Raw genomic sequence first — 24,535 nt, 5'->3', positions numbered from 1 at the left:
CTGCCACCGCACGCTCCGACAGGCTTCGGCCCGGGACAGCAGCGGAGTGGCTGTGTGTCTGGACGCTGGGCTGTACTTGCTTTCAGACCTGCAGTGGTTACCTCCTGCAGCGGGGCATGGACAGCCGCAAGATCCTGGCCCACCTGAGGGCACTGACCTGCCGGGTAAGCCGGGTGCCGCCGAGCCTGCGGACCCTCTGTGCTACCCCGGGCGGTGGGGGGAGGCTCCCATCTTCCTGCTCCGGGAGGAGGAGACCCCGGGCCAGGGCGGCAGGCCAGCCCCCACCCTCTGGGCTGACTGTGCTGCTGTCGGGGGCCAGGCCCCTGCCCCGTTCTCTGCTGAGCCCCTGGCGCGTCCTGGGGGTTGCAGAGTGACCCTCAGCTTCCAGGCAGGGCCGTGTCAGGTGACGACACCGTCCCTCGGATGCGGACACGCACTCAGTCGTTTGTCCACATGAGGCCTGGTGGCCCTACCCCAGGAACCCACTGCTCCGGGAAGCCCGTGTGCCCCAGGGGCTCCCGCTCTAGAGACAGAAGCCAGGCCCGTCAGCGCTGGGGGCCTCGGCCTGTGGCAGCCGCGCCTCCATCTCAGCGGAGCCGGCCGCGTCCTTGTGCCCCAGGTTTACCAAGAAGAGGAGAGCATCGGTCTGCAGCACGCTTTCTCGGTGGTTGATCTGGACCCCAGCCTGGTGGCTGCGCCCACGCCTGGCTCAGGTGGGCCTTGGGACTGGCCCTCCCCAGCTCCCCTGCCCCGGGGCCCATCATCGCCCCTGTCTCCAGGAGTCCAGCCCTGAGCGGACGCTGGATGTGGCCGAGGACCCCAGATAGCGTGTCCCGGGCTGGCCCCCAGCCGCCCTGCCTTCACTCCCCCCGGCTCCTCTGACCCTGTCATTCAAGCTTGTGTCCAGTGGCCGGAGCAGGCGACTCACCTCTGCCTCGTGGCCCGTGTCTCCCAGTGCACCCCCTCGAGAGAACCTGCAGAGCCTCCTGTCTGTGGCCCTCCCGTCTGTGGCCCTCCCGTCTGTGGCCCTCCCGTCTGTGGCCCTCCCGGTCTCTGGCCCTCCCGTCTCTGGCCCTCCCGTCTGTGGCCCTCCCGTCTGTGGCCCTCCCGGTCTCTGGCCCTCCCGGTCTCTGGCCCTCCCGTCTCTGGCCCTCCCGTCTCTGGCCCTCCCGGCTGTGGCCCTCCCGGTCTCTGGCCCTCCCGGCTGTGGCCCTCCCGGCTGTGGCCCTCCCGGCTGTGGCCCTCCCGTCTCTGGCCCTCCCGGTCTCTGGCCTTCCCGGTCTCTGGCCCTCCCGGTCTCTGGCCCTCCCGGCTGTGGCCCTCCCGTCTCTGGCCCTCCCGTCTCTGGCCCTCCCGGTCTCTGGCCTTCCCGGTCTCTGGCCCTCCCGGTCTCTGGCCCTCCCGGCTGTGGCCCTCCCGTCTCTGGCCCTCCCGGCTGTGGCCCTCCCGGTCTCTGGACCTCCCGGTCTCTGGCCCTCCCGGCTGTGGCCCTCCCGGCTGTGGCCCTCCCGGTCTCTGGCCCTCCCGGCTGTGGCCCTCCCGTCTCTGGCCCTCCCGGCTGTGGCCCTCCCGTCTCTGGCCCTCCCGGCTGTGGCCCTCCCGTCTCTGGCCCTCCCGGTCTCTGGCCCTCCCGGCTGTGGCCCTCCCGGCTGTGGCCCTCCCGGTCTCTGGCCCTCCCGTCTCTGGCCCTCCCGGTCTCTGGCCCTCCCGGCTGTGGCCCTCCCGGTCTCTGGCCCTCCCGTCTCTGGCCCTCCCGGCTGTGGCCCTCCCGGTCTCTGGCCCTCCCGTCTCTGGACCTCCCGGCTGTGGCCCTCCCGTCTCTGGCCCTCCCGGCTGTGGCCCTCCTGTCTCTGGCCTTCCCGGTCTCTGGCCTGTTCCCACCCTCCAGCCACTCAGCCAAGTACCGCGCCCTCCCTCCCAGCTCGGGGCAGCCCTGGGTGCTCCTCCCTCAGGCTCTCTCCTTGGACTCTCCCTCTCAGCGGCCCTGGGCTTGCTGGGCGCCTCCAGGCAGCGCCCACGAAGGCCCTCGCCCACCCCGGTCACCCTGTGTTTGTCCCCAGACCTCGTGCAGATCGTTGGCGACAGCAGGCTCGGGGCCATGTGGGGGCCAGTGCCCGGTCAGCCCTCCGGCCTCCGAGGGGCCGTGCTGCTGCCAGAGGTGCTCACCTCCCTGGACACTCACTTCACGCCCCTCGTCCCTACTGCGGATGCAGGTGTCTCCAGGTGAGTGCCGCTCTCGGGGGCTGGCGGGGTCCCAGGCGGCCCCTGAGTGTCATCTGCTCCGCTCACAGGGACAGGCCCGCCCTGACCTCAGGGCCAGCGGAGAGCCCGGAGGACACAGGAGGGCAGCGGGACCCGCAGGGTGATGGGAAGCAGGCCCTCGCGGCCCCCGGCCCGGAGACACCTGTGCAGCCACAGCCCAGCCCTCCAGAGCCCCTCAGCGAGTCCGCGCCAAGAGGCTCAGCCCAGGGGTGCCCCTGGCCCCCCACCCCCGCCAGCCTACCAGAGGGGCCGTCAGTGCTGACGCCAAAGTCTCCAGCCCCAACTCCGCCCCTGGAGACACAGGTGTCCTCCTGGGATCAAGGGGCAGACGAGCCCGTCCCAATTCCAGCATCTTCTGTTGGGCTCGGGCCCCAGCCCCCCAGGCCCCCCACAGCGCCCCCCAGGACTCCCCACCCAGCCGAGCCGCCTAGAAGTAAGACCACCCAGGAGGCAGGCCAGGAGCCGGAGGGCCCCCCGTCAGCCCCACAGGGCCCCTCCCCGGCCACAGGGAATCCAGACAGCCCCGGGGACGCCCCAGGAGGCCAGCCGGAGGCGCCCCAGCCCGCAGACCGCAGGCTCCGCCCGTCCAGCGTGGATGCCCCGCCCCTCCCGGAGGGGGCGGCCTGCCCGTCACTGCAGGAGGCCACGCGCCTCATCCAGGAGGAGTTTGCCTTCGATGGCTACCTGGACCACGGGCTGGAGGCTCTGATCATGGGTACCAGGGGCGAGGGTCCGGGAGCAGGGGGGAGGTCACCCGGGAGCCCGCCGCCGCAACGCGGCCCGGTGCAGGCGGAGAGGGCGGAGGGTCCCAGACCTGCCCGCCCCCTCTCCCGGCCGTGCGCCCCGCCGCGCCCGCCCACGGGACCGGGGGCACCGGAAGATCGCGCGCCGCGTCCTGACTCGTCCCCCGCCAACGCAGGGGAGTACATTTACGCCCTGAAAGACCTCACCTTCGCCACGTTCTGCGGCGCCATATCCGAGAAGTTCTGCGACCTCTACTGGGGCGAGAAGCTGCTGCAGAGCCTCTTCCAGGTGGTGAATGGACGGCCGCCGCCCTCGGGGAAGTAAGACCCCCGGCGCGGACCCCGGGCTCCTCCGCTGGCCGCGCCCCACCTGCCCCGGGGGCTCCTCTCCCGCCCGCGTCCAGCTTGGCGCCCTCCCCAGAGCCCCCTCTCTGGGCCGAAGTGCTCCCTGCGTGACCCCTCCTCTGGCGGGACGGGGCACCTCCCCTCCTGGGGCCAGCCCCCTGGGGGGCTGCAGAGGGCGATGTGGGGGGTGGGACCCGGCAGGCCTGTGCCTGGAGCAGCTGGGCGCGCTGACTCCCAGGCCAGCCGAAACCCCATCTCAGCCCCAGTCCCCCCGGCCCCCCAGCACCCCACACCGAGGGCCGCACACACCTGCCCTCCACCCCAGCCGAGCCCTGTTTTCACAGCACCTGGAGGGGGGCCTCGAGGGGAGACAGGTGCCCGGAAGACCTTCTGTCAAAGGGCCTGTGTCCATGATGCCTGTGGCCAAGCTGTCCCGGAGGTGCGGGCAGGGCCTCCGTCCCGAGGCACCCCTGTCCCGCCCAGGGGCACCCCTGGTCAGCCTGGGGAGGAGCCCGGGGGTGCCTGCAGCGTTCTCCGTTCTGATGGCAGTGCTTCCGAAGAGACCGGGCCACAGACCGAGGGAGATGGGACCCGAACTCCGAGCAGCTGCTCGCCGGCCAGCAGAAGGGCCTCGCGTCTCGGGCTGAGCGAGCCAGGGCTCTGGGGTGAGACCCCTCCTCCAGGGCGTCTGTTCTGTGGGCGGAGGGTGGGGCGAGTTCTCTTCAGGCCAGCAGTGGGCTGGGTCAGCAGTGTGGTGACAGGGTAACAATGGCATCCTTCCTGGGCACGAGCCATTTAAGACCCCAAGGTCCTTCGTGCAGCTGGAGCCCCGGGCTCCTGGTAACTGAAGTCTCGGTCATGTCCCCAAACCCCGTCTGACGGGGCCAGGCAGTGTGGCTGCGCCCACACCCAGGATGGCCCCTGCACCATGCGCCCGCTGGAGGTGCCCGAGAACAGCCCGCTGCTCGTGGGACCCTGGGTTCCCAGGTCCCTCTGCCTCATCTGAGAACAGGCCCGGGTTCCCTGGGATCTCCGCCCTGACCCCACCCCGCACGGCGGCCCACTTGGGAGGGGACTGAGGGACCCGACCCTGAGGACCCTCCCATCCTCTCCTCGGGACCCGACACTTCTCCGAACACAGTCAGGGCTGGACTGTCTCCCAGGAACTTGTGTCGCCATGTGTGACCCTCTCCCCTCTGTCCAGGGAAGGAGAAGCCAGGTGTGGACTCAGACGAGCTCTCTCAGGGCAACTTCGAAGTGGGGTTCCGGCCTCAGCAGTCAGTCAGAGCCGGGAGGGAGCGGCAGCCGGAGGCCCAGCCGCAGGGCGGGGGCCTGGCCAGGGGCTCCGAGGCCGAGTCCCGGCCCCCCAGGCCCCCCGAGGGCGGCCTGGCTGTGAGCCCCGCCCCGGCGGGCACGTCGAGCTGCAGCCCCGGCTGGTGCAGCGCCTTCTACGAGGCCGACTGCTTTGGGGCTGACGTGCACAGCTACGTGCAGGAGCTGGCCAGGCAGAAAGCCCCCCGGGACCCTGCCACCGACGCCCAGAGCCCGGTGAGCCCCGCGCGTGCCCTCGGCTGGGGGGGAGGGTGCTTTGCCCAAGTATGCCGTGGGCCACAGGACGTGTTCGAGCCGGGGCTCCCAGGTCCCACCTGCTCCCGCGGCCACCATGCCGGGCGGGGCCCCCACTGTCTGTCTCCCGGGGGGGGGGGTGTGTTATGCTCATCTGCATGCATCCCCCACCTCGGGGGCAGGAAACGGCTTCTCTCTCTTTGGGCTCTTGGTCACAGGGCACGCCTGGCAGGAGGTCACCTTGCCCTGGGGACCACAGCCAGGTTTGGGAAACAGGGTTACCATGACGAGGTGAGAAGCACCTGGCCCATGGCGGTCAGCTTGGCCAGGCCCCAGGGCAGCTTCTCTGGTGGGCAGCACACTCTGTGTCCCCCTCCGGGTCAGGGCCAGCCCCGGCTCCCCCCAGGTCAGCAGGGTGACGGCAGGCCCTGGACTGGAGTGTCCAGGTCTGGCCAGCCCGCGTGCAGGGCAGCCCTGCAGAGCTCCGAACGCAAAGCCTCTGCCCGGCCACTGGGGGTCTGCCCCTTCGCGACCAGGAGCCCTGACCTGCACTGCAGCCTCCCCCCACCAAGTGACCAGGGCTCCAACCTGGGCCACAGCCTCGCGGGGCGGGGCCCCGGGGGGCAGACAGGAGGGAGCAGTCAGCAGCCAGGCGCCCTACTCCCCCCACCCCCTGCAGCCCCCGCACCGTGAGCCTCAGCACTGTCTGCCCGTGCCTTCCCAGCGTCCTCACCTGGCTACTCAGTCCCAGGAAAGAGCCCCGCAGGCCTCAGTCCTGGAGAGCCAGCAGCCTCCTGTGCTCTTGGCAACCGCGCATCGTGTGCGTGCTCAGTCGTGCCTGGCTCTGCGACCCCAGGGACTGTGGCCCGCCAGGCCCCTCTGTCCATGGGACTCTCCAGACAAGAACACTGGAGTGGGCTGCCACGCCGTCCCCCAGGGATCTTCCCACCCAGGGACTGAACCCACGTCCCCTGTCTCGTGCACCAGTGGGTGGGTTCTTTGCCGCTGTGCCACCTGGGAAACCCCATATACACTGTAACTGAATCTAATAGAGAAGAAGCCCTGGGGTGGGGGTCCCCGAACCCTAGTGGGCTTCCTTGGCAGCCCCTCAACTCCGAGCCCAGGCACGCACAGCGTGCCACCAAGGCACTGCTGTGTTGCACTGACCTCAACTGGACCAAGATTTGGACCTTAACGAGAGCCACTGGGCGGTGGGGCCAGGAGGACGTGGCCCCGTCAGAGGCAGCTCCACACGGACCTGCCAACAGCCCCCGCTCAGCGGTGCTGGGCAGGGCAGTGGGCTGGCCCGAGTGTCCTCTGATGGCACAGGTCACATGCTCCAATGTCACAGGTCATGATCTCTGACATCACAGGTCACATCCTCGGATGTCAAAGGTCATGATCTCTATCACAGGTCACGTCCTCTGACACCACAGGTCTCATCCTCCGGTGTCACAGGTCATGACCTCTGACACCACGGGTCACAACCTAGGATGTCACAGTCACGACCGCTGGGGTGGCATTATATCAGTGTGGGCCCCTGTGGACAGGCAGCCCGTTTCCAGCCCGCACCGTGCTCAGAGCCGTGGAGGGTGCTGCCTGTCACCTCCTAGGCAGGTGCCTGGTGGGGTCCGAGGGGCCCTTGTCCTCAATCCCGGGCTCTCCGGGTGTGGCAGCTCCTGGAGGGAGACTGGACCGTGGATGAGCCTGGCTGCCCCCTGCGTCCCATGAAGGTGGTCCTTAAAGGTGGACGCGGAGACCAGCTCAGGCCCCAGACCTGTTGGGCTGGCGTCTGTGACTTGCTCGTGACCCCACAGCCAGGACGAGGCTCCCACCCTGCGTCCCACAGCGGCTCTGCGGGCAGCGCACGTGGGGGACGGTCTGGAGTGGGTGCGGTGGGCTGGGAAATGCCGGGCGGGCGACCAATGACCATGTCTCTCCCTTCTTCCTGCCCCCGGGAAGATGTGTCCCCTGGAACCTGAGTGCAGGCAGGTGAGTGCCTGCGCGCCTCTGCTCCTGGCCGGAGTGACCCTGACCCCAGCTCCACACTCGGAGACCCACCGTGTCTGTGACAAACAGGGGCCTCGGGAAAACACAAAAGGCATAAAAAACCCGTGGACACATCTCACATCTGCCACCCAGAAGGCACGCATGCATGAGGTCGGGGCAGGCAAACAGCTGGAGGGCACGCGGTCACTTCCCGCCGCTGACCACGCGGGGGCGCCGTGCGCCCGGCTGCACTGCGGCCTGTGGTCACCTCCTGCCACTGACCACGTGGGAGGCCGTCTGCCCAGCTCTGCCGCAGCCTGTAGTCTCGCATGTCTCCGCTCACCTTGGTGTCGTAACAAGGCTTTGCTCCGAGTTTAAGTGGCAGGCACTGATGGACGTTCACCTCCTTTTTCTCTTTGTCCACACTTTCTGGGTTTTCCAACTTGTGAGCCCTGTTTTATTTATTGTCAGGTCCACGTAAATCCAGTGGCCAGCGGGCCTAAACTGTGTCTCAGGTCATCCCTGTTTATTGGTCTAATGAACGGATGCTCCTTTAATCCTATGAGAACAACCCTTCATCGGGCTAGGGCAGGAGGAAATAACCTAAATTCAACAGACCCTGAGTGTTTCACATGGAGCATCGCCTGAGCCCGCCTGGGGCCAAGCCCACCAATGTGCCTGCCAGGCTGTGCCCATGGGGCTGACGCCCACTCACACCAGCCACCCTGCAAATCTTCGTTCACCTAGATTTATCCTTCAAGTCTTGGCCTGGCTGAAGCCCCCGCTGTCTTTGGGGCTCTGGACAGAAGTGCAGTGCTGGGCTCCTGGGGGCCACGTGTGGCTCCAGGGCAGGACTGGCTTGGTGGGCTTGCCAGGGTCTGCACTGCGGGGTGTGTCCAAGCTTCGTGCCCACAGCAAGGCGGCTGAGCACATGGGGGCGGGGGTTGGAGGCCCCCAGCCCACATCGCACAGGGGTCCCCAGGGGCAGTATGCGTGGGGTGGGGGCCTCAGTGGGTGGGTCTGGGGCCACAGAGGGGCCTCGTGGACCCTCACTCACGGCTGATCCCCTAGACCAGGAAACCACGAGAGGCGTGGGCTCAGGTCCCCCCAGCCGGGGATGTGGCGCCTGGAGTTCTCTCCAGAAGGCAACCCCTCTGACCAGAGGACACTGGACGCGCCCACCCGCTCTGCCCACCTTTGTTCCTGGGTGGCTGCGGGGTGAGCGGTGGGCAGGGCTGGGGTCACCAACACCACACGTGTGGACTCCTTGTTTCCAGCTAGTCCCTCAAATCTGGTTCTGTCCACTCTGCTGAGATGTCTCCCAGCTCCAATGACCAGACGCGGACGTCTCGAATGCCCACCTCGGCCCTGTGGGCAAGTCCGCCTCACCTGAACCCGAGAGGGGAGCCAGGGGCTCATGGCTCTTTCCTCTCCAGGAGCTGGAGCAGCAGCTCATGATCGAGAAGAGGAACTTCCGAAAGACTCTCAAGTTCTACCAGAAGCTCCTACAGAAGGAGAAGCGGAACAAAGGTAGCCTCGCTGGACGAGGGCCGGGCCGGGGTCAGGCGTCCCGAGAGGGTCGGGCGCTTCGTGCTGACTGCGTCCACCCCCAGGCTCCGAGGTGAAGACCATGCTGTCCAAGCTGAAAGGGCAGCTGGAGGAGATGCGGTCCAAGGTGCAGTTCCTCGGCCTGGCCAAGAAGTACCTGCAGGCAAGGCCCCTTCCCACAGGCCCCTCCCTCCAGAGGCCCCTCCCGCTAAACCCTCGGAAACACGCCCGCCTCTAAGAGGCCGCCCCGGGGTCAGGGACCAGGTGAGCGGGCGGCCGGCTGGCAGACAGCGCTGACTCGCGCCCCAGGTCGTGTACGCGGAGCAGTGGGGCCTGGAGCCCTGTGCCCTGCCCGTGATCGTGAACATCGCGGCCGCCCACTGCGACCCGCTGGACTTCAGCCCCCTGGACGAGTCCTCGTCCCTCATCTTCTACAACGTCAGCAAGCACCCGCGCGGCGGCCGGCAGCCAAAGGCGCGCGTCCTGCAGGCCGGCACCCCGCTGGGGCTCATGGCCTACCTGTACTCCAGGTGCGGCCCCGGGGGGATCCCTGCGCTCCTGAGACGGCTCTGCACGTTTCTATGTAGAGAATTTGTCTGTCTGTGTCGGTGCCCGCTGGCCTCTTTGGCCAGGCTCCTGGCCGAGTGGCCCAGACCCGCACGCATGGGTCTGGGGGTCTGAGTCAGGTGTGCAGGGGGCACCGTGAAGGAGACCCTGGGAACCCGGCCGCCATGACTGAGCCTGCCGGGCTCCTGACTCCACGCAGCCGGGACCCCCCAAGGCACCGTGACCACGCCCAGCTTCCTAGGTCGGCCGCCCAGTAGCTAACACTGGGCTCGGGCTGCGGGCAGCTTACACCCAGCCAGCTCTCCACGGCGCTGCTGGGCGCGAGCAGGGCTTAGGCTCACGTGCGTGCGTGCCAAGTCACTTGAGTCAGAACGACTCTACACGACCCCAGGGACTGTAGCCCACTGGGCTCCTCTATCCACGGGACTCTCCAGGCAAGAAGCCTGGAGTGGGAGGCCATGCCCTCCTCCAGGGGAGCCTCCTGACCCAGGGATCAAACCCCGGTCTCCTGTGGCTCCTACACTGCAGGCGGGTTCTTGATCGCTGAGTCACCAGGGAAGCCCGAGGCTCATGCGACCCCAACTAATAACGCAGGCAACAAGCGCTCGCCTGCAGCAGGGAGGGGCCAGGCGGCTCACTCCCAGGGCCCCCAGGCACCCTTGACCCCCACCCCCTGTGCCCCCGCAAGCCCCACCTGGGGCTCAGGCTCTGGGCAGCCTCCTTAAGGGCCCGCCCCACCCCAGCCCCAACTGGGTTGGATACAGACCTCCTCCCATGTGATGGTGGCAGCGTCACCCCAGGGTGGCTTCCAGGGGCTCAGGACGCCGCTCCGGAGCCCCTGGGGTCTTCTCTGGGCTGGAGGCTGTTGATAGCCAGTGGGGGACAGGGCCTTCCAGGGGCAGCTGCCTCTGCCCCCCTCAGTCACCCTCCCAAGGTGGGCTGACGGGGGCCTCCTGCCGGGGGGCGCTCCGGGCTGCCCCTCAGACTCAGGCCTCCTCCTCCGCCTCCCTTGCGGGATGGGGTGTCACTCAGCACCAAAGCCCTCCAAACTCTTCCAGGAGACATCGTGTGTGTGTGTGTCACAAGGCGTGTGTCATGTGTGAGCACAGCACCCCCGCGAGGGTGTCCCCTCTGTGGGGAGCCGGACCCCGGCTGCCTGGTCCCGCCTGTGCCTGGCTGGGGTCTGGCAGGGGACCAGCAGGCCCCAAGTCCTCACTCCTGGACCCCCACCTCCTTCTCGCTCTCCTGGCGCCCGGGGGCACCCCGAGGCGGCCCTGCCTGAGGCCGAGGACCCGCAAGCCCCCACCTGCCTCTTTCCTGACAGTGATTTGTGGCTGGGGAAGGGCCCCTGCATTTGCTCAGCTTTCTGAATTAGTGGTTTCTACGAGGAGACACAGTGAGAGCCTCGAAAACTGACATTAAGAAAGTCTTCAGGGACTTCCCTGGCGTCCAGTGGTTGAGACCCTGAGCTTCCAATGCAGGGGACGCAGGGTTCAATCCCTGTGCAGGGAACTAGGTCCCACATGCCACACAGCGCAGCTGAAAAACCCTTTAAAAAGATAAAATTTAAAGTCTTCAGACTGAAAATGTTTAGGGATTTCTAATGTGATCAGTCCCCGCACTCCCGGCTCATTGGTTCTGAGCGGTGGTCCAGCTGGTGCCTCCAACACAGGGCTCTTGTGTTCGTTCACATGCAAGCACTCACACCCACCCACAAGTGCACACAACTGCACACTCACACACACATGCACACAGCCACACACACCACACACCACTCACGCTCACACACACAAATACACACAGCCACACACCCATACCTGCACACACAGCTGCACACTCACTCATACACACACCTGCACTCAAGTGCACACCATTGCACACACCCACTCACATCTGCACACACACACTCATACACCCACACACCAGCACACTCACACCCATACACTCACCTGTCCACTCACATCTGCACACACAGCTGCACACTCACCCCCCCACACACCTGTGCACTCACATCTACATACACAGCTGCACACTCACACCCCCTCACACATCTGTGCACTCATCTGCACACCCACACACCCCTGCACATTCACATCTGCACACTCATGCTCACATTCATACACCTACACACCCCTGCACACACCCATACACACCTGCACTCACGTATATGCTCACACAAGTGCACATGGCTGCACTCACCCACACACACACCTGCACACTCACACCCATACACACACCCACACACACACCTGTGCACTCATCACACACAGCCGCACACACACCCATACACACCCGCACACCCCCCTGCACACGCTCACACCCGCACACTCATAGGCTCACACTCGCACCCACCCCTGTACACGTTCACACCCGCACACACACCAGGACCGGGTGCTGGCCGGCCCGCACTGACCACCCCCCTCCCTGCAGCGGCGCCTTCCTGGAGGGCTACGTGCAACAGTTCCTGTACACCTTCCGCTACTTCTGCAGCCCCCACGACTTCCTGCACTTCCTATTGGACCGCATCAGCAGCACCCTATCCAGGTACCCCAGGGTCTGGCACCAAAGGCTGGGGCGAGGACAGAGGCGGAGAGGGGGTGCAGACGGGCCAGGAGGGGCCCCGATGCCCACGGTGGGGAGAAGCAGGGTGGGGGCAAGGAAGGTGGGACCCCTACAGACTAGGGGATGGATGGGGGATCCTAAGGGGCTGAGCAGCAGGCAGGGTCAGCACGGGAGGGGGTGGTGGGCAGTGCTGGATGTTCTCTCGCCCTCTCTGAGCTGGCTTGTCCTTGCCCCGAGACACCCGCACAAGCTCAGGCTGGGCGCCCCGGGAGGGGACTCACAGAGACCCTGCCCCCGTCTCCTCCACCCGCAGAACCCACCCCCATGGCTCCGGATGCCTTCCCAACCTTGGGGCAGCCTTTCCAACCTTGGGGCAGGCTGGAGGGGGGCAGTGGCTGCAGCGGCCCCTTTCCTGCCCAGGCAGGTGGGCGGGGCAGGGCTTAGGTGCCCCCTAAAGGCAGAGCCACACTCTCCACCCGGCCCCCCGTCCTGTCTGGGGATGGCGCAGGGGGCCCTGCCCGGCTCAGGCCTCCTCTGCCTCCAGGGCCCACCAGGAGCCCACCTCCACCTTCACCAAGATCTACAGGCGGAGCTTCTGCCTCCTGCAGGCCTGGCTGGAGGACTGCTATACCGTGGACTTCGTGAGGAATGCCGGGCTCCTGCGGAGGCTCCAGGCCTACCTCTCCTCCCAGGTGAGGTGGGGGGCGGAGGGGCGCACCCCGCGGGAGGCAGCAGGTGACCCCGCGTGCTTCTGCCCAGATCCTGCCCCTGGACGGCTCCGCGGAGCACCTACTGAGCCTCCTGGAGGTGGGCACCGAGCGGCCGGCCGAGGGCGCCCTGCACGGCACAGACCTGGAGGACCCCAAGGAGGTGCAGGACGACGCCAGGCCCCTCAGCGCCCTGTGTAAGAGGCTCTCGGAGGACGCCGTCTCCCGGAAGGTGCGGCCTTTCCCGGGAAGATGGGCGCCCGTCCCCCCCGGCGTGGCGACACTCACACACTAGTACAGACACACACGTGCACAGGCACACACGTGCATGCCTTCCACACAGCATAGACAGGCAGAGGTGCGCGCACGCACACTCCGTCTTGCGGCTCTGGGGCACCAGCTCTGTGAGGCTGGCACTTCCTGTCACAGCCCCGGAGAAGGACAAGAGACCTGCCAGGGGGTCAGACTGCCCCACCTCCCTGACCTTTGGGCCAAGGGCAGGGTCGGGATGTGGCCGGGAACAGGGGCAGGGTCTCGGGGGATCTCACCATGACGCATGCAGGCAGCATCAAACTGCACGACTGCGTCCACAGGGGAGCCGCTGAAATCCTGGGGTCAGTGCGGCCACAGGAGGGAGGCAGGGCTCCGCCCCGCGGCTCTAGGCTGCCTGGGTCCGCCCTGACCAGAGGGACCCGCCCTCCAGAGCTTCCCCTGGCGGCTCTCCCGGGGCAATGGGCTGGCGCTGCCCCACCACAAGGAGCGGCAGTACAGCATCGCGTCGGCCCTGCCCAAGCCCTGCTTCCTTGAGGACTTCTACGGGCCCTACACCAAGGCCGGCGAGAAGGGGCCCTACTTCCTGACCGAGTACAGCACCCAGCAGCTCTTCAGCCAGCTGACGCTGCTGCAGCAGGTGGGGCGCCAGGTCCACACGGTGTGCAGGGGGCACCCTGCCCTGTATGGGCACAGGGCCCTCCCTGCTAGAACCGGGCGGGCGGTCAGCCCCCAGGTGCCCTTTCCCAGCCCCCACCAACCCGGGCCCCGTCACCTGGCAGGCGATGGCAGGGACAGGGACCCAGCGAGCCCACCCCCTGCCGCCGTCTGGGTGGACGTGGAGGGCCCCCCACCCAGAGAGCAGCCTTGAGATGGGGCGCTGCCCGCCCTCTGTCCTTGCCCCCGGCAGGAGCTGTTTCAGAAGTGCCACCCCGTCCACTTCTTAAACTCCCGGGCCCTGGGCGTCACGGACAGAAGCGCAGCGGCCCCCGAGTGAGTGTCCGCGGAGCTCTGCAGAGCGTGAGATGCTGGGGTGGCCGAGGGTCTTGAGGGCTCCACCCGGTTATTTCCACCGGGTGGAAATGCCTTTCCGGACACTCTGGCTGACGGGCAATGCCTTGTGGTTCTGGGCTGGACACCCCCCCCTCCTCGGGGTTCCAGCGCCACCCCGTGTCCTGGCTGGGACATGCTGGACCCGTGCCTACATCTCTTGCAGGGCCAGCTCTTCTGAGTCTCTGTCAGCCAAAACCTGCAGCTTATTTCTGCCCAACTACGTCCAGGACAGATACCTGTTACAGCTCTTAAGAAGCGCAGACGACGTCAGCACCTGGGTGGCTGCCGAGATCGTGACCAGCCACACTTCCAAGGTCGGTGCCCGAGGCTCTGGCCCCAGCACAGGGTCGGGGGTGCCAGCACGGAGGGCACCTCCCTGGGCGAGCCCCTCTGCTGGGGGTTCACAGAGATGTCCCGAGCATGAGCCCCTGGAGCAGGAGAGCACAAGGGGTGCTCAAGGCAGGGGACCCCGCGGCTCGCCGGCCTCCGCCCCCATCCGTGACAAAGCCCACCGTCACCAAGAGCCTCTGCAGCGTCTCCTGGCCCGAGTGCTGAGCTCTCTGAGCCCGTAGGGAGCCCCGAGGCCCACAACACACGCCAGCATCCCCAGGCTTTCCCCTTTCAGGGAGAATCTTCCAACTTCAGGGGTTTATTAGCTGCCAGACTGACCCCTCCGCACTCGTGCCAGGACGTGGCCCCCAGGAGCCTGCCCCGGCCCCCGTCTGCTCCAATCCTCAGTGTCCTCCTGAGCGACACCAGCCTGCAGCTTTCCTCTCACCCACTGGGCATCACACGGACCTCCAAGCGCTTTGGAGGGACACAGGGAGGGGGGCATCAGCGCCCGGGCCGCAGGCCAGAGCCGTCTCCAGACCCACCCGGGGCAGCGGCCAGGGGCCGGAGCCGGCGTCACTGTGAGCGGAGGCGGTGCGGCCTCTGCAGGGACAGGACGGGGCGGGGACAAGGGAGAGAGCGTCCGGGCTGGACATGCGGATCAAGCCTGAAACATACGCAGTCCCCGTGCTGCGTGCTGCTCGCTGTGCCGTCAGAGCAACCCGGAGACTGACTTCAACACGCGGCAACTCTGGTCTCAGAACACGGTCAAAACGCAAAAGTTGAGCCAGAGGATGTAACGGGAAGACTCTACACATGGACCTCACCAGATGGTCAACACCGAAATCAGACTGATTATATTCTTTGCAGCCAAAGATGGAGAAGCTCTATACAGTCAGCAAAAACAAGACCAGGAGCTGACTGTGGCTCAGATCATGAACTGCTTATTGCCAAATTCATACTTAAATTGAAGAAAGTAGGGAAAACCACTAGTCCATTCAGGTATGACCTAGATCAAATCCCTTATGATTATACAGTGGAAGTGACAAATAGATTCAAGGCATTACATCTGATAGACAGAGTGCCTGATGAAATATGGACAGAGGTTTGTGACACTATACAGGAGGCAGAGATCAAGACCATCCCCAAGAAAAAGAAATGCAAAATGGCTGTCTGAGGAGGCCTTACAAATAGCTGTGAAAAGAGAAGCGAAAGGCAAAGGAGAAAAGGAAAGATATACCCATTTGAATGCAGAGTTCCAAAGAATAGTAAGGAGAGATAAAGCCTTCCTCAGTGATCAATGCAAAGAAATAGAGGAAAACAATAGAAAGGGAAAGACTAGAGATCTTTTCAAGAAAATCAGAGATACCAAGGGAACACTTTATGCAAAGATGGGCTCAATAAAGGGCAGAAATGGTAGGGACCTAACAGAAGCAGAAAATATTAAGAAGAGGTGGCAAGAATACACAGAAGAACTATACAAAAAAGATCTTCACGACCCAGATAATCACGATGGTGTGATTACTCACCTAGAGCCAGATATCCTGGAATGTGAAGTCAAGTGGGCCTTAGAAAGCATCACTACGAACAAAGTTAGTGGAGGTGATGGAATTCCAGTTGAGCTATTTCAAATCCTGAAAGATGATGCTGTGAAAGTGCTGCACTCAATATGTCAGCAAATTTGGAAAACTCAGCAGTGGCCACAGGACTGGAAAAGGTCACTTTTCATTCCAATCTCAAAGACAGTGCCAAAGAATGCTTGAACTACCACACATTGCACTCATCTCACATGCTAGTAAAGTAATGCTCAAAATTCTCCAAGCCAAGCTTCAACAATACGTGAACCATGAACTTCCAGATGTTCAAGCTGGTTTTAGAAAAGGCAGAGGAACCAGAGATCAAATTGCCAATATCCACTGGATCATCGAAAAAGAGAGTTCCAGAAAAACATCTATTTCTGCTTTATTGACTATGCCAAAGCCTTTGACTATGTGGACCACAATAAACTGTGGAAAATTCTCAAAGAGATGGGAATACCAGACCATCTGACCTGTCTCTTGAGAAACCTGTATGCAGGTCAGGAAGCAACAGTTAGAACTGGACATGGAACAACAGACTGGTTCCAAATAGGAAAAGGAGTACATCAAGGCTGTATATTGTCACTCTGCTTATTTAACTTATATGCAGAGTACATCATGAGAAACGCTGGGCTGGAAGAAGCACAAGCTGGAATCAAGATTGCTGAGAGAAATATCAATAACCTCAGATATGCAGATGACACCACCCTTATGGCAGAAAGTGAAGAAGAACTAAAGAGTCTCTTGATGAAGGTGAAAGAGGAGAGTGAAAAAGTTGGCTTAAAGCTCAACATTCAGAAAATGAAGATCATGGCATCTGGTCCCATCACTTCATGGGAAATAGATGGGGAAACAGTGGAAACAGTGTCAGACTTCATTTTTGGGAGCTCCAAAATCACTGCAGATGGTGACTGCAGCCATGAAATTAAAAGACGCTTACTCCTTGGAAGGAAAGTTATGGCCAACCTAGACAGCATATTAAAAAGCAGAGACATTACTTTGCCAACAAAGGTCCGTCTAGTCAAGGCTATGGTTTTTCCAGTGGTCATGTATGGATGTGAGAGTTGGACTGTGAAGAAAGCTGGGCGCCGAAGAATTGGTGCAGAGGATGAGATGGTTGGATGGCATCGCCAACTCAATGGACATGAGTTTGAGCAAGCTCCAGGAGTTGGTGAGGGACAGGGAGGCCTGGCGTGCTGCAGTCCATGGGGTCACAAAGAGTCAGACACGAATGAGCAACTGAACTGAACAAAAGCCCTCAGAGGTAACAGCGCATCCTGTGCAGATCACATCCCTGGGATGTGGAAACACAAGGTCACAAAGGAATGGAAACAATGTGACATGTCTGAAAGTGAAAGTTGATCAGTCGCGTCTGACTCTCCGACCCCAGGGACTACAGTCCATGGAGTTCTCCAGGCCAGAGTACTGGAGTGGGCAGCCTTTCCCTTCTCCAGGGGATCTTCCCGACTCAGGGATCAAGCCCAGGTCTCCCACACCGCAGGCAGATTCTTCACCAGCCGAGCCACTAAGGAAGCCCTTGTTTTAGACGAGTAACGGTAGGAACAAAAGCAATGAGGACTCTGGCTTCAGCAGTGGGTGCAGAAGTCACGGGACACAACAGCGGAGATGAGGAAGCCACCCCGTGTCCACTGACGGCGAAGGGCTGACCATGCCGCCCACCACCCACCCCGGGAAAGGTCCCTCAGTCCCATGTGGGGACAGAGGGGGACACCCCACAGTGCTGAGCCTGGGGGCGGGAGGCCGGTCACCAGAGGCGACCTCCACGAGACTCCACCGTACGACGCACGGTCCCCATGTGCAGACAGCTCTGCCTCCACTGGCTGGGGACCTCCTGCTTTTCGTCTGTCCAGACCTACAAAGAAAAAGGACGTCAGTGGAAGAAGCAGGCGTGTAAACTTTCTCACGCCAGGCAGTGGGGTGGCCACATGCTGAGTGACCCCCAGGTCCATCCCAGGACCCAGGCGCCGGCCAAGCCCAGCAGCAGGGCATGTGGTGGGGTCGCAAGGGGTGTCCCCACCGGAAGGATGGCACTGGCCGTGGTGATGGTTCGCAGGGTGCAGCACCTCTGAAACTAGGGGTCAGCTGAACCCTCCAGAATCTTCTAGAAGTCACTGGAATCATGTGAAATCCAGGCACTGACTGAGGGCCGTGGGCAGAGACTCCCTGGTGAGGGCGGGGGTGCGGTGCTGGGGGTTCCCAGCTGACCCAGCTTGTCTGCCCTGCGGACCAGCGACCCTGTGTTAACAGGCACAACCCCGTCCTGCCTGCCGGGCAGGCAAGATGCTGCCATGGCTCCCTGTTGGCCCCCCTCCCAGATGGGTGTGCGCTACTGCCCCCGTCTGTCCTGAGCAGAGGTCTGTCCAGGGGACAGTGAGCACCTGGCCTGCGTCTGTGCCCGTCCCTCTGTGCCGCCTGCTCCGCCCACCCCAACGCTGACCGTAACCCCCGACCCTCGGAGCTCAGGATGTGAGTGTCTCATTCTCCGGTTTCAGCTACAGGTGACCCTGCTCTCCAAGTTTCTGCTGATCGCGAAGTCTTGCTACGAGCAGAGGAACTTCGCCACAGCCATGCAGATTCTGGGCGGCCTGGAGCACGCGGCCGTGGGCCAGGCCCCTGTGAGTCCCTCGGGGGCGCGGCTGAAGCCAGGCAGGGAGCCCCTGTGGGGCCAGGGGGTTTCACCTGCGCTTTTATTTTAGGCCTGGAGAATTCTGCCCGCGAAGATAGCGGAGGTCATGGAGGAGCTGAAAGCTGTGGAGGTACCGGTGTGCGCGAGCTGCAGATCCCCCCAGGGGCGGGTGGCAGGACGGGTTGCCTGGCCGTCTGCCTCACGGCCCCCCAGGACTGGGCGCAGCCTCCCCGACCCCTGGGCAGAGGCGGCAGGGGCGCTCCAGGAGCCCTGCCTGCCAACTGCCTCACGGGTCTGACGCCTACCGGGGGCGCCGGTGTCTGAAGCCCACCCCCCTCCTGACTGCCCCTCGAGAGACCATCGGCAAGGACACAGCCTCTGCTGACAGGGCTGAGGTGCCAGGAGCAGCCTGCACCCAGCCCAGTCCAGCTCTCTGCCAGTGGGGGGGCTCCCGCATGTCCTCGGCTGACACCAGACCCGGGGCCCTGCCGCTGGCCAGCCGGCTCTCGGCTCTCGGTCTGACTTGGGCGGGGTCCCCTGGGGCGCTTCTGGAACCAGCACCTCAGCAGCAGGAAGCGCGGCCTTTCTGGGGGGCCACTGTTCCTTCTGTGCCCCCGCGCTGTAGAACCTGGACCCCCAGCCCGGGACCCGAGGGGCATTTTGAATTGGATGGCAAATCAGGGTGTGGTGCCCCCACGCTCCGACTGGCACTGGCCGGCCAGCCCTGCTGGGCGCCTGGGACGCCCCCTCGCCCCTGCTCACCCCACGCCCGTCTGGGTCCCAGGTCTTCCTGAAGAGCGACAGCCTGTGTCTGATGGAAGGACGGCGCCTCAGGGCCCAGCCCACCCTTCCCTCAGCCCACCTGCTGGCCATGCACATACAGCAGCTGGAGACGGGCGGCTTCACCATGACCAACGGGGCCCACAGGTGGAGCAAACTCAGGTGAGGGGCCCACAGGCGAGCAGGCAGGTGAGGGGCCCACAGGCGAGCAGGCAGGTGAGGGGCCCACAGGTGAGCAGGCAGGTGAGGGGCCCACAGGCGAGCAAGCAGGTGAGGGGCCCACAGGTGAGCAGGCAGGTGAGGGGCCCACAGGCGAGCAGGCAGGTGAGGGGCCCACAGGTGAGCAGGCAGGTGAGGGGCCCACAGGCGAGCAAGCAGGTGAGGGGCCCACAGGTGGAGCAAGCTCAGGTGAGGGGCCCACAGGCGAGCAGGCAGGTGAGGGGCCCACAGGTGAGCAGGCAGGTGAGGGGCCCACAGGTGGAGCAAGCAGGTGAGGGGCCCACAGGTGAGCAGGCAGGTGAGGGGCCCACAGGCGAGCAGGCAGGTGAGGGGCCCACAGGTGGAGCAAGCAGGTGAGGGGCCCACAGGTGAGCAGGCAGGTGAGGGGCCCACAGGTGAGCAGGCAGGTGAGGGGCCCACAGGTGAGCAGGCAGGTGAGGGGCCCACAGGCGAGCAGGCAGGTGAAGGGTCTCCCCCATTGCTCCTATTCCTCTGAGGCCTGGACCAGCTGCCCTCACCCCAGCCCAGGCTGCCACACGCCCCCCCAGGTGACCCCCAGCCGCCGCCTCCTCCACAAACGCGGGGCAAACAGTTCCCACACTGTTGGCATCCATGGCCCCAAACACGGCCCCAAGGTCGTTGCGACCTCCCTTCTTGTTGGGAGATCAGGCACACCCTGAACCCCACCTCTGTGCAGCCGCGCCGGCCCCCCGAAGCCGCCTCTTCCCTCCGTCCCGCCTCTGCTCTCCTGTTGGACCCCCTGCCCTTGGGCTGACCGAGGAGAACCCCTGGTCAGGCCCCCGCCCCGTTCAGCTGCTAGCACCCCTGGGGACCCACCTGGGAGGAGCAGACTGGGTGCTGTTTGTGACCACCTTCACCATGACCCCACCAGGGACTCAGACACCCCCAAAGAGGGTCACTGCCCACTTCAGCCTGTGAGGCAGCAGTGTCCTCAGCATCCACACCCAAGCCAGCCTCTCCAGGGGCTCCCGGCCATGTCCGTCCCTCCGCAGCGCCCCAGGCCCATGCTGCCTCCAGCTCAGAGCCAGCCCGTCTGCAAGGAGCCCCCCTCGCCCCCCACAATTCCGTCCTCCCCGCCCTGCCCCGCCCTCACCGTTCACACCGCGGTCCCGTGGAGGCTGGTCCGGCCTCCTCGGGGTCAAGGGCAGCAGCCTCGCTCTGAGAGCCGGGCCCAGGGGACATGGAGCCCACCACTCCCAGCTGTGCTTGTAAGACCCCTTCAGTCACCCCTTTGAAGACAGTAGCTTAGAGGTAACGCTGTTATCCACGATGCACACTCACTGCAAGAGGTCCACGGCGATCAAAGGGGAGCGGGCGTTAAGGGGAGGCCACAGTCCAGAAAGGCCTGGCCAAGCTCCGCTCATGTCTGCCCTTCCTGACGCGGTTCACAGGTGCGTGTGTTTGCACACCTGTCTCCTCATTAACAATGGAGGCGTTCACATGGAACACACCACGTCTTCACCCAAAACCAGGGTGGGCACGTGTGTCTGGAGAGTCCACAGCCTCCCAGGGCAGAACCAAGGCCTGCAGCTCAGAGGCCCCCGTTTCTCGGATGACACCCAGCGGAGTGCCAGCTGCTGCCTGACGCCCAGCTCGGGGAGGCAAAGGCTGGCTCCTCGCATGGCCGGTTCCCTGGGCGCCACGTCACGGAACGGGGCTGGGGCAAAGCGCAGGGCACTGAACCCGCCTGGATGGAATAACCCGCGTCCACCCGTCTGATGCCTCGGGCTGCCTCACAGCTGCCTTATCGTGGGGTTTTCAGGACTGACCGGGCCTCACACAGCACATCTCCAGTCAACATTTGTGGAATGACAAGTGGACGGATGGACGGAGGGAGGGAGGGATGGAAAGACGCAGGGCAGGTGGACAAACACGCCTGGGCCCTGAAACGAGGTTTGGCCTGTGATTAAACAGCAAACTGGCCCCTTGCAGTCTGAACTCTGACGCGGCTTGGCTGGGCCTGGCCGGCGCCCACCGGCCGCAACACTGCCCCCGAGACGCGTGCAAACTCACGTCCCGTTTCTTCCCGATACAGAAACATCGCCAAGGTGGCAAGCCAGGTCCATGCGTTCCAGGAGAACCCCTACACGTTCGCCCCCGACCCCAAACTGCAGTCCCAGCTCAAGCAGAGAATTGCCCGCTTCAGTGGGGCCGACATCGCCATGCTGGCGGCGGACAGCGGGGCAGGCCCCCGCCATGTGGCCAGCGAGAAGCACTCCAGGAAGATCCAGAACAAGCTGCGGAGGATGAGAGCGACGTTCCAGTAGCGGGGGCGGCGGGCCGGGCTGCGGGCTCAGACACGGACCCGGAGACGGCACCGGGAGGCTGAGGGGGGGTCTCTGCGAGCGCAGTAAAACTTAAAGGTGTAAGATGTGAACCAAACCAGGGTGAGTAGGCTCCCCAGGAGTCGGACCCCCGAACGCGCGTTTACGTGTCTCAGAGACGAACAGCTTCCGCCCAGTCTGCCAGCTGCCCAGCCTGCCCCCAGAGCCCCGCACCCCTCAGACTGTAACCCAGGTGCCCCCGAGCAGTGCTGGCGTGAGTCTGCCTGTGTCTGCCACGACGGAGGGCCAAGACGGGCCCCTGGTCCCCCTGCTAACGACAGATTCCAAGGGTTCTGGAACCTTCCGTGTGAACCCGAGGCTTCCAGGGGCCGCAGCCCAGCCCTGGGCTCACAGTCCCCTCCGGCCCTGAGCCCTGGCTGCTCGCTCTGTCCTGGGGCTCGCAGCCTTCCCGCCGTTGGCCTGGCGCGGCCCTCACCCCGGCCAGCCTCCTGCTGCCCACCAGTGCCTCGCAGCTCCCACCGGCCCCTCCCAGGGCCCCACGCCCCGGTGCCCACCACCCACCACTCAGAGTGCGTCCCGTGGGGCAGGGAGCCCTGTGCCAAGGCCCCGCGCCCAAGGGCGCAGGACTCCGACAGCAGCTCCAAAGCCGAGACAGCCTCAGCGGCCCCTCTGCAACCCCGCCGTGTGGGGGGCGCCGAGGGGGTGGTCCCGGACGCCTTCAGCAGCCCTGCATGCGACACACACACCCGCGCCACCTCCCACAGCCGGCGGCCACGGCGCTTTCGGAGAGGAGAGGCGTCTGCCGCCTTGGGGGGCACTGAGCGCTCCCCAGGGCTGTTTCCACCGGCCTGCTGGGGTCAGCTTGCCCAGCGCGGGCAGGATGCGCTCGGCCGGCAGCTTGGGGACCGGGGCGGGGCATCACACCCCCTCAGCAGGGAGGCCAGAGCCCCGGACCGTCCCAGGCACCGACGTTCTTAGGTTGCCAATCGCTGCGAGACCCAAGATTCTTCTTTTGAGTTTTAGGATTAGTGATTCTTTGGCGCAACCAGCTAGTGGTATTTCAACGAAAACCATTACCTGATAAAATGCTGAATTTCTAACATCAGGGTGTTTTCCCACATGTATTCATTCCCAACACCCAGCTCCTGCGTACCTGAAATACCAGAGGCGTGCGGCACGCCTGTGAGAATTCGGTTCTGCACATCAACTGCTAGGTTTTCAGCACCTGAACTCAGCGAGGCCGGAGGCCAGCGTAAACGCGCACTCCAGCCAGGCAGTCGTGCCCGCGGCGGCTCCGCGCGCCTGTCTGCATGTCGCTCTGGCGTGGTCCGGTCTCTAATAAAGCCGTTTCTACCAAGAAGGCTGCCCACGGCTCCCGCGCTTTGTCCGCCCCATGGCTCACGGGGGCTCCTCACAGCCATGACGGCGTCTCCAGGGCTGCTCGTGAGGGTGGGGGGCGAGGAGACTCGGCCACGGCGATGACCTCGGGTGATGAGCCGACGGCAAGGCGGCCCCAGGACCAAGCCCCACACGGCAGGGCCTGCGAGCTGCCTCCGGAGGAGACGGCCAGTCTCCCACAGTCGCCGCCCGTGGAGGCCCCCGGGCACCACAGCCCCAGCCTGCCCGCCACAAAGCCTGCCCATCCCAGGGTCCGGCCACCCAGACGCTACCCGCAGGCCACAGGTCGGACAGCCAGCTTGTCCTTGCAGGGGGACTGAGGGGTGCCCCGGGCCTGTCATCGCCAGGAAGGGTCCTGCTGCTGCGGTTCAGGACTGGTGGGCACCGCGGGCGGGGTCTCTCTGCTGTGGAGCCAGCCAAAGCCTGGGGGTCTTTCTTGGCATCTCTGGGCTCCGCCCTCTAGATGCCAGCAGCATCGCTCCCACCCCCACCCGCAGCTGTGACAACCCACAACTCTCCAGACATCACCAAACGTCCCCTGGGGAGCAGAAGTGCCCCCCAAACCACAGCCCCTAAAGCACTGACACCCCAAATCTTGGTTTCCAGATACCATTCAGGTCTCCAAAAAAAAAGGAAACAGCTGAATGGCTGATTCCACGGCTGGGGTGGGGAGAGTAGCAGATGAGTCAGGAGCTAAAGGGGGGAAGGGGATAGAGGTAGATCACATCAAAAGGACACAGGACAAGAGGGCAAGAGCTGCTTCCACAGCCAGAGCCGACCACGTATGCCCCACGCATGACAGTGACAGGCTGCGGGCCGGGAGGAGGGTCAAAGTCTGAGTCCACACCGGCGTCAAAGGACAGCTGCACGAGAGCCGGGAAGACCGGGGGAAGCCCAGAGAGGTGCCGCCTGCCACCCCGTGAGTGTTGGGGCACCTGGCCACTGGCCCCCTGCGGGGCAAGACAGGAGAAGGGTGCCCTCGCAGCGGGGAGACGCGGGCATCACCCTAACTGGAGAGGAGGGTCAGCACCGGGGGCCGGCCCGCCGGCATCGTGCGCCCTGACGCGCTCTAGGCAGGTGCCACGTCACTTCCGGGGGTCTCGTCCCAGGCCCTCGAGCCCTGGTCTAACCATGAGAAGACACTAGACAAACCCAAACTGAGGGGCAAGCCTCAAAATACCCACCAGTCTCCTCAAAGTGTCAAGTACATGGGAAAAAAAGATCTGGAAAGGACCACGGCCAAGGGCAGACTGAGGGCACAGGATGACTAGATGCAGCTGGAGCAGACGGGGGATGGGAGCAGAGCACCTGCTGCACCGCAGTTTAGTCAGCCGCACTGCGCAAGCACTGACTTCTCAGTTTTGTCAAAGTCCCACGGCCGAGAAAGACATCAGGCATACTCTGCTGTCAGTATAATCCGGGTGCAGACTTAGAATTATCCCACACGCAGGAGTTTTAAGAATCAAAATGGACACAAAAGGGAGAATTTAATTCAGATGACCATTATATTTACTATGAGAAGAATCCCTTAGAAGAACTGGAGTAGCCCTGAGTCAATTAAGAGTCCAAAATGGAGTGCTCGGATGCAATCTCAAAAACGACAGAATGATCTCGGTTTGTTTCCATGGTAAACCATTTAATATCACAGTAATCCAAGGCTATGCCC

General features: G+C 64.1%; 1 protein-coding gene across 1 annotated transcript in view; it reads left to right on the top strand.

Moving 5' to 3' along the window:
- The window catches only part of KNDC1 (kinase non-catalytic C-lobe domain containing 1), a 52,658-nt gene extending 29,833 nt beyond the window's left edge, over positions 1-22,825 (top strand). The window contains exons 11-30 of the mRNA XM_081570391.1: positions 87-164; positions 620-713; positions 1,980-2,223; positions 2,292-2,977; positions 3,182-3,326; positions 3,900-4,015; positions 4,555-4,898; positions 8,342-8,435; positions 8,519-8,616; positions 8,763-8,983; positions 11,451-11,564; positions 12,127-12,274; positions 12,342-12,521; positions 12,993-13,199; positions 13,470-13,552; positions 13,776-13,926; positions 18,033-18,155; positions 18,237-18,296; positions 18,951-19,108; positions 21,222-22,825. Of these exons, the coding sequence (XP_081426517.1) occupies positions 87-164; positions 620-713; positions 1,980-2,223; positions 2,292-2,977; positions 3,182-3,326; positions 3,900-4,015; positions 4,555-4,898; positions 8,342-8,435; positions 8,519-8,616; positions 8,763-8,983; positions 11,451-11,564; positions 12,127-12,274; positions 12,342-12,521; positions 12,993-13,199; positions 13,470-13,552; positions 13,776-13,926; positions 18,033-18,155; positions 18,237-18,296; positions 18,951-19,108; positions 21,222-21,453 (3,576 nt within the window). The 3' untranslated portion in view covers positions 21,454-22,825. The remainder of the gene's footprint in view (positions 1-86; positions 165-619; positions 714-1,979; positions 2,224-2,291; positions 2,978-3,181; positions 3,327-3,899; positions 4,016-4,554; positions 4,899-8,341; positions 8,436-8,518; positions 8,617-8,762; positions 8,984-11,450; positions 11,565-12,126; positions 12,275-12,341; positions 12,522-12,992; positions 13,200-13,469; positions 13,553-13,775; positions 13,927-18,032; positions 18,156-18,236; positions 18,297-18,950; positions 19,109-21,221) is intronic.
- Positions 22,826-24,535: the final 1,710 nt, after the last annotated feature.

This window comes from Giraffa tippelskirchi, chromosome 2 (genome assembly GCF_054371585.1).
Source record: "Giraffa tippelskirchi isolate mGirTip1 chromosome 2, T2T-mGirTip1v1.2.pri, whole genome shotgun sequence".
Classification (NCBI taxonomy): domain Eukaryota; kingdom Metazoa; phylum Chordata; class Mammalia; order Artiodactyla; family Giraffidae; genus Giraffa; species Giraffa tippelskirchi.
This window is presented reverse-complemented; position numbering and strand designations above follow the sequence as displayed.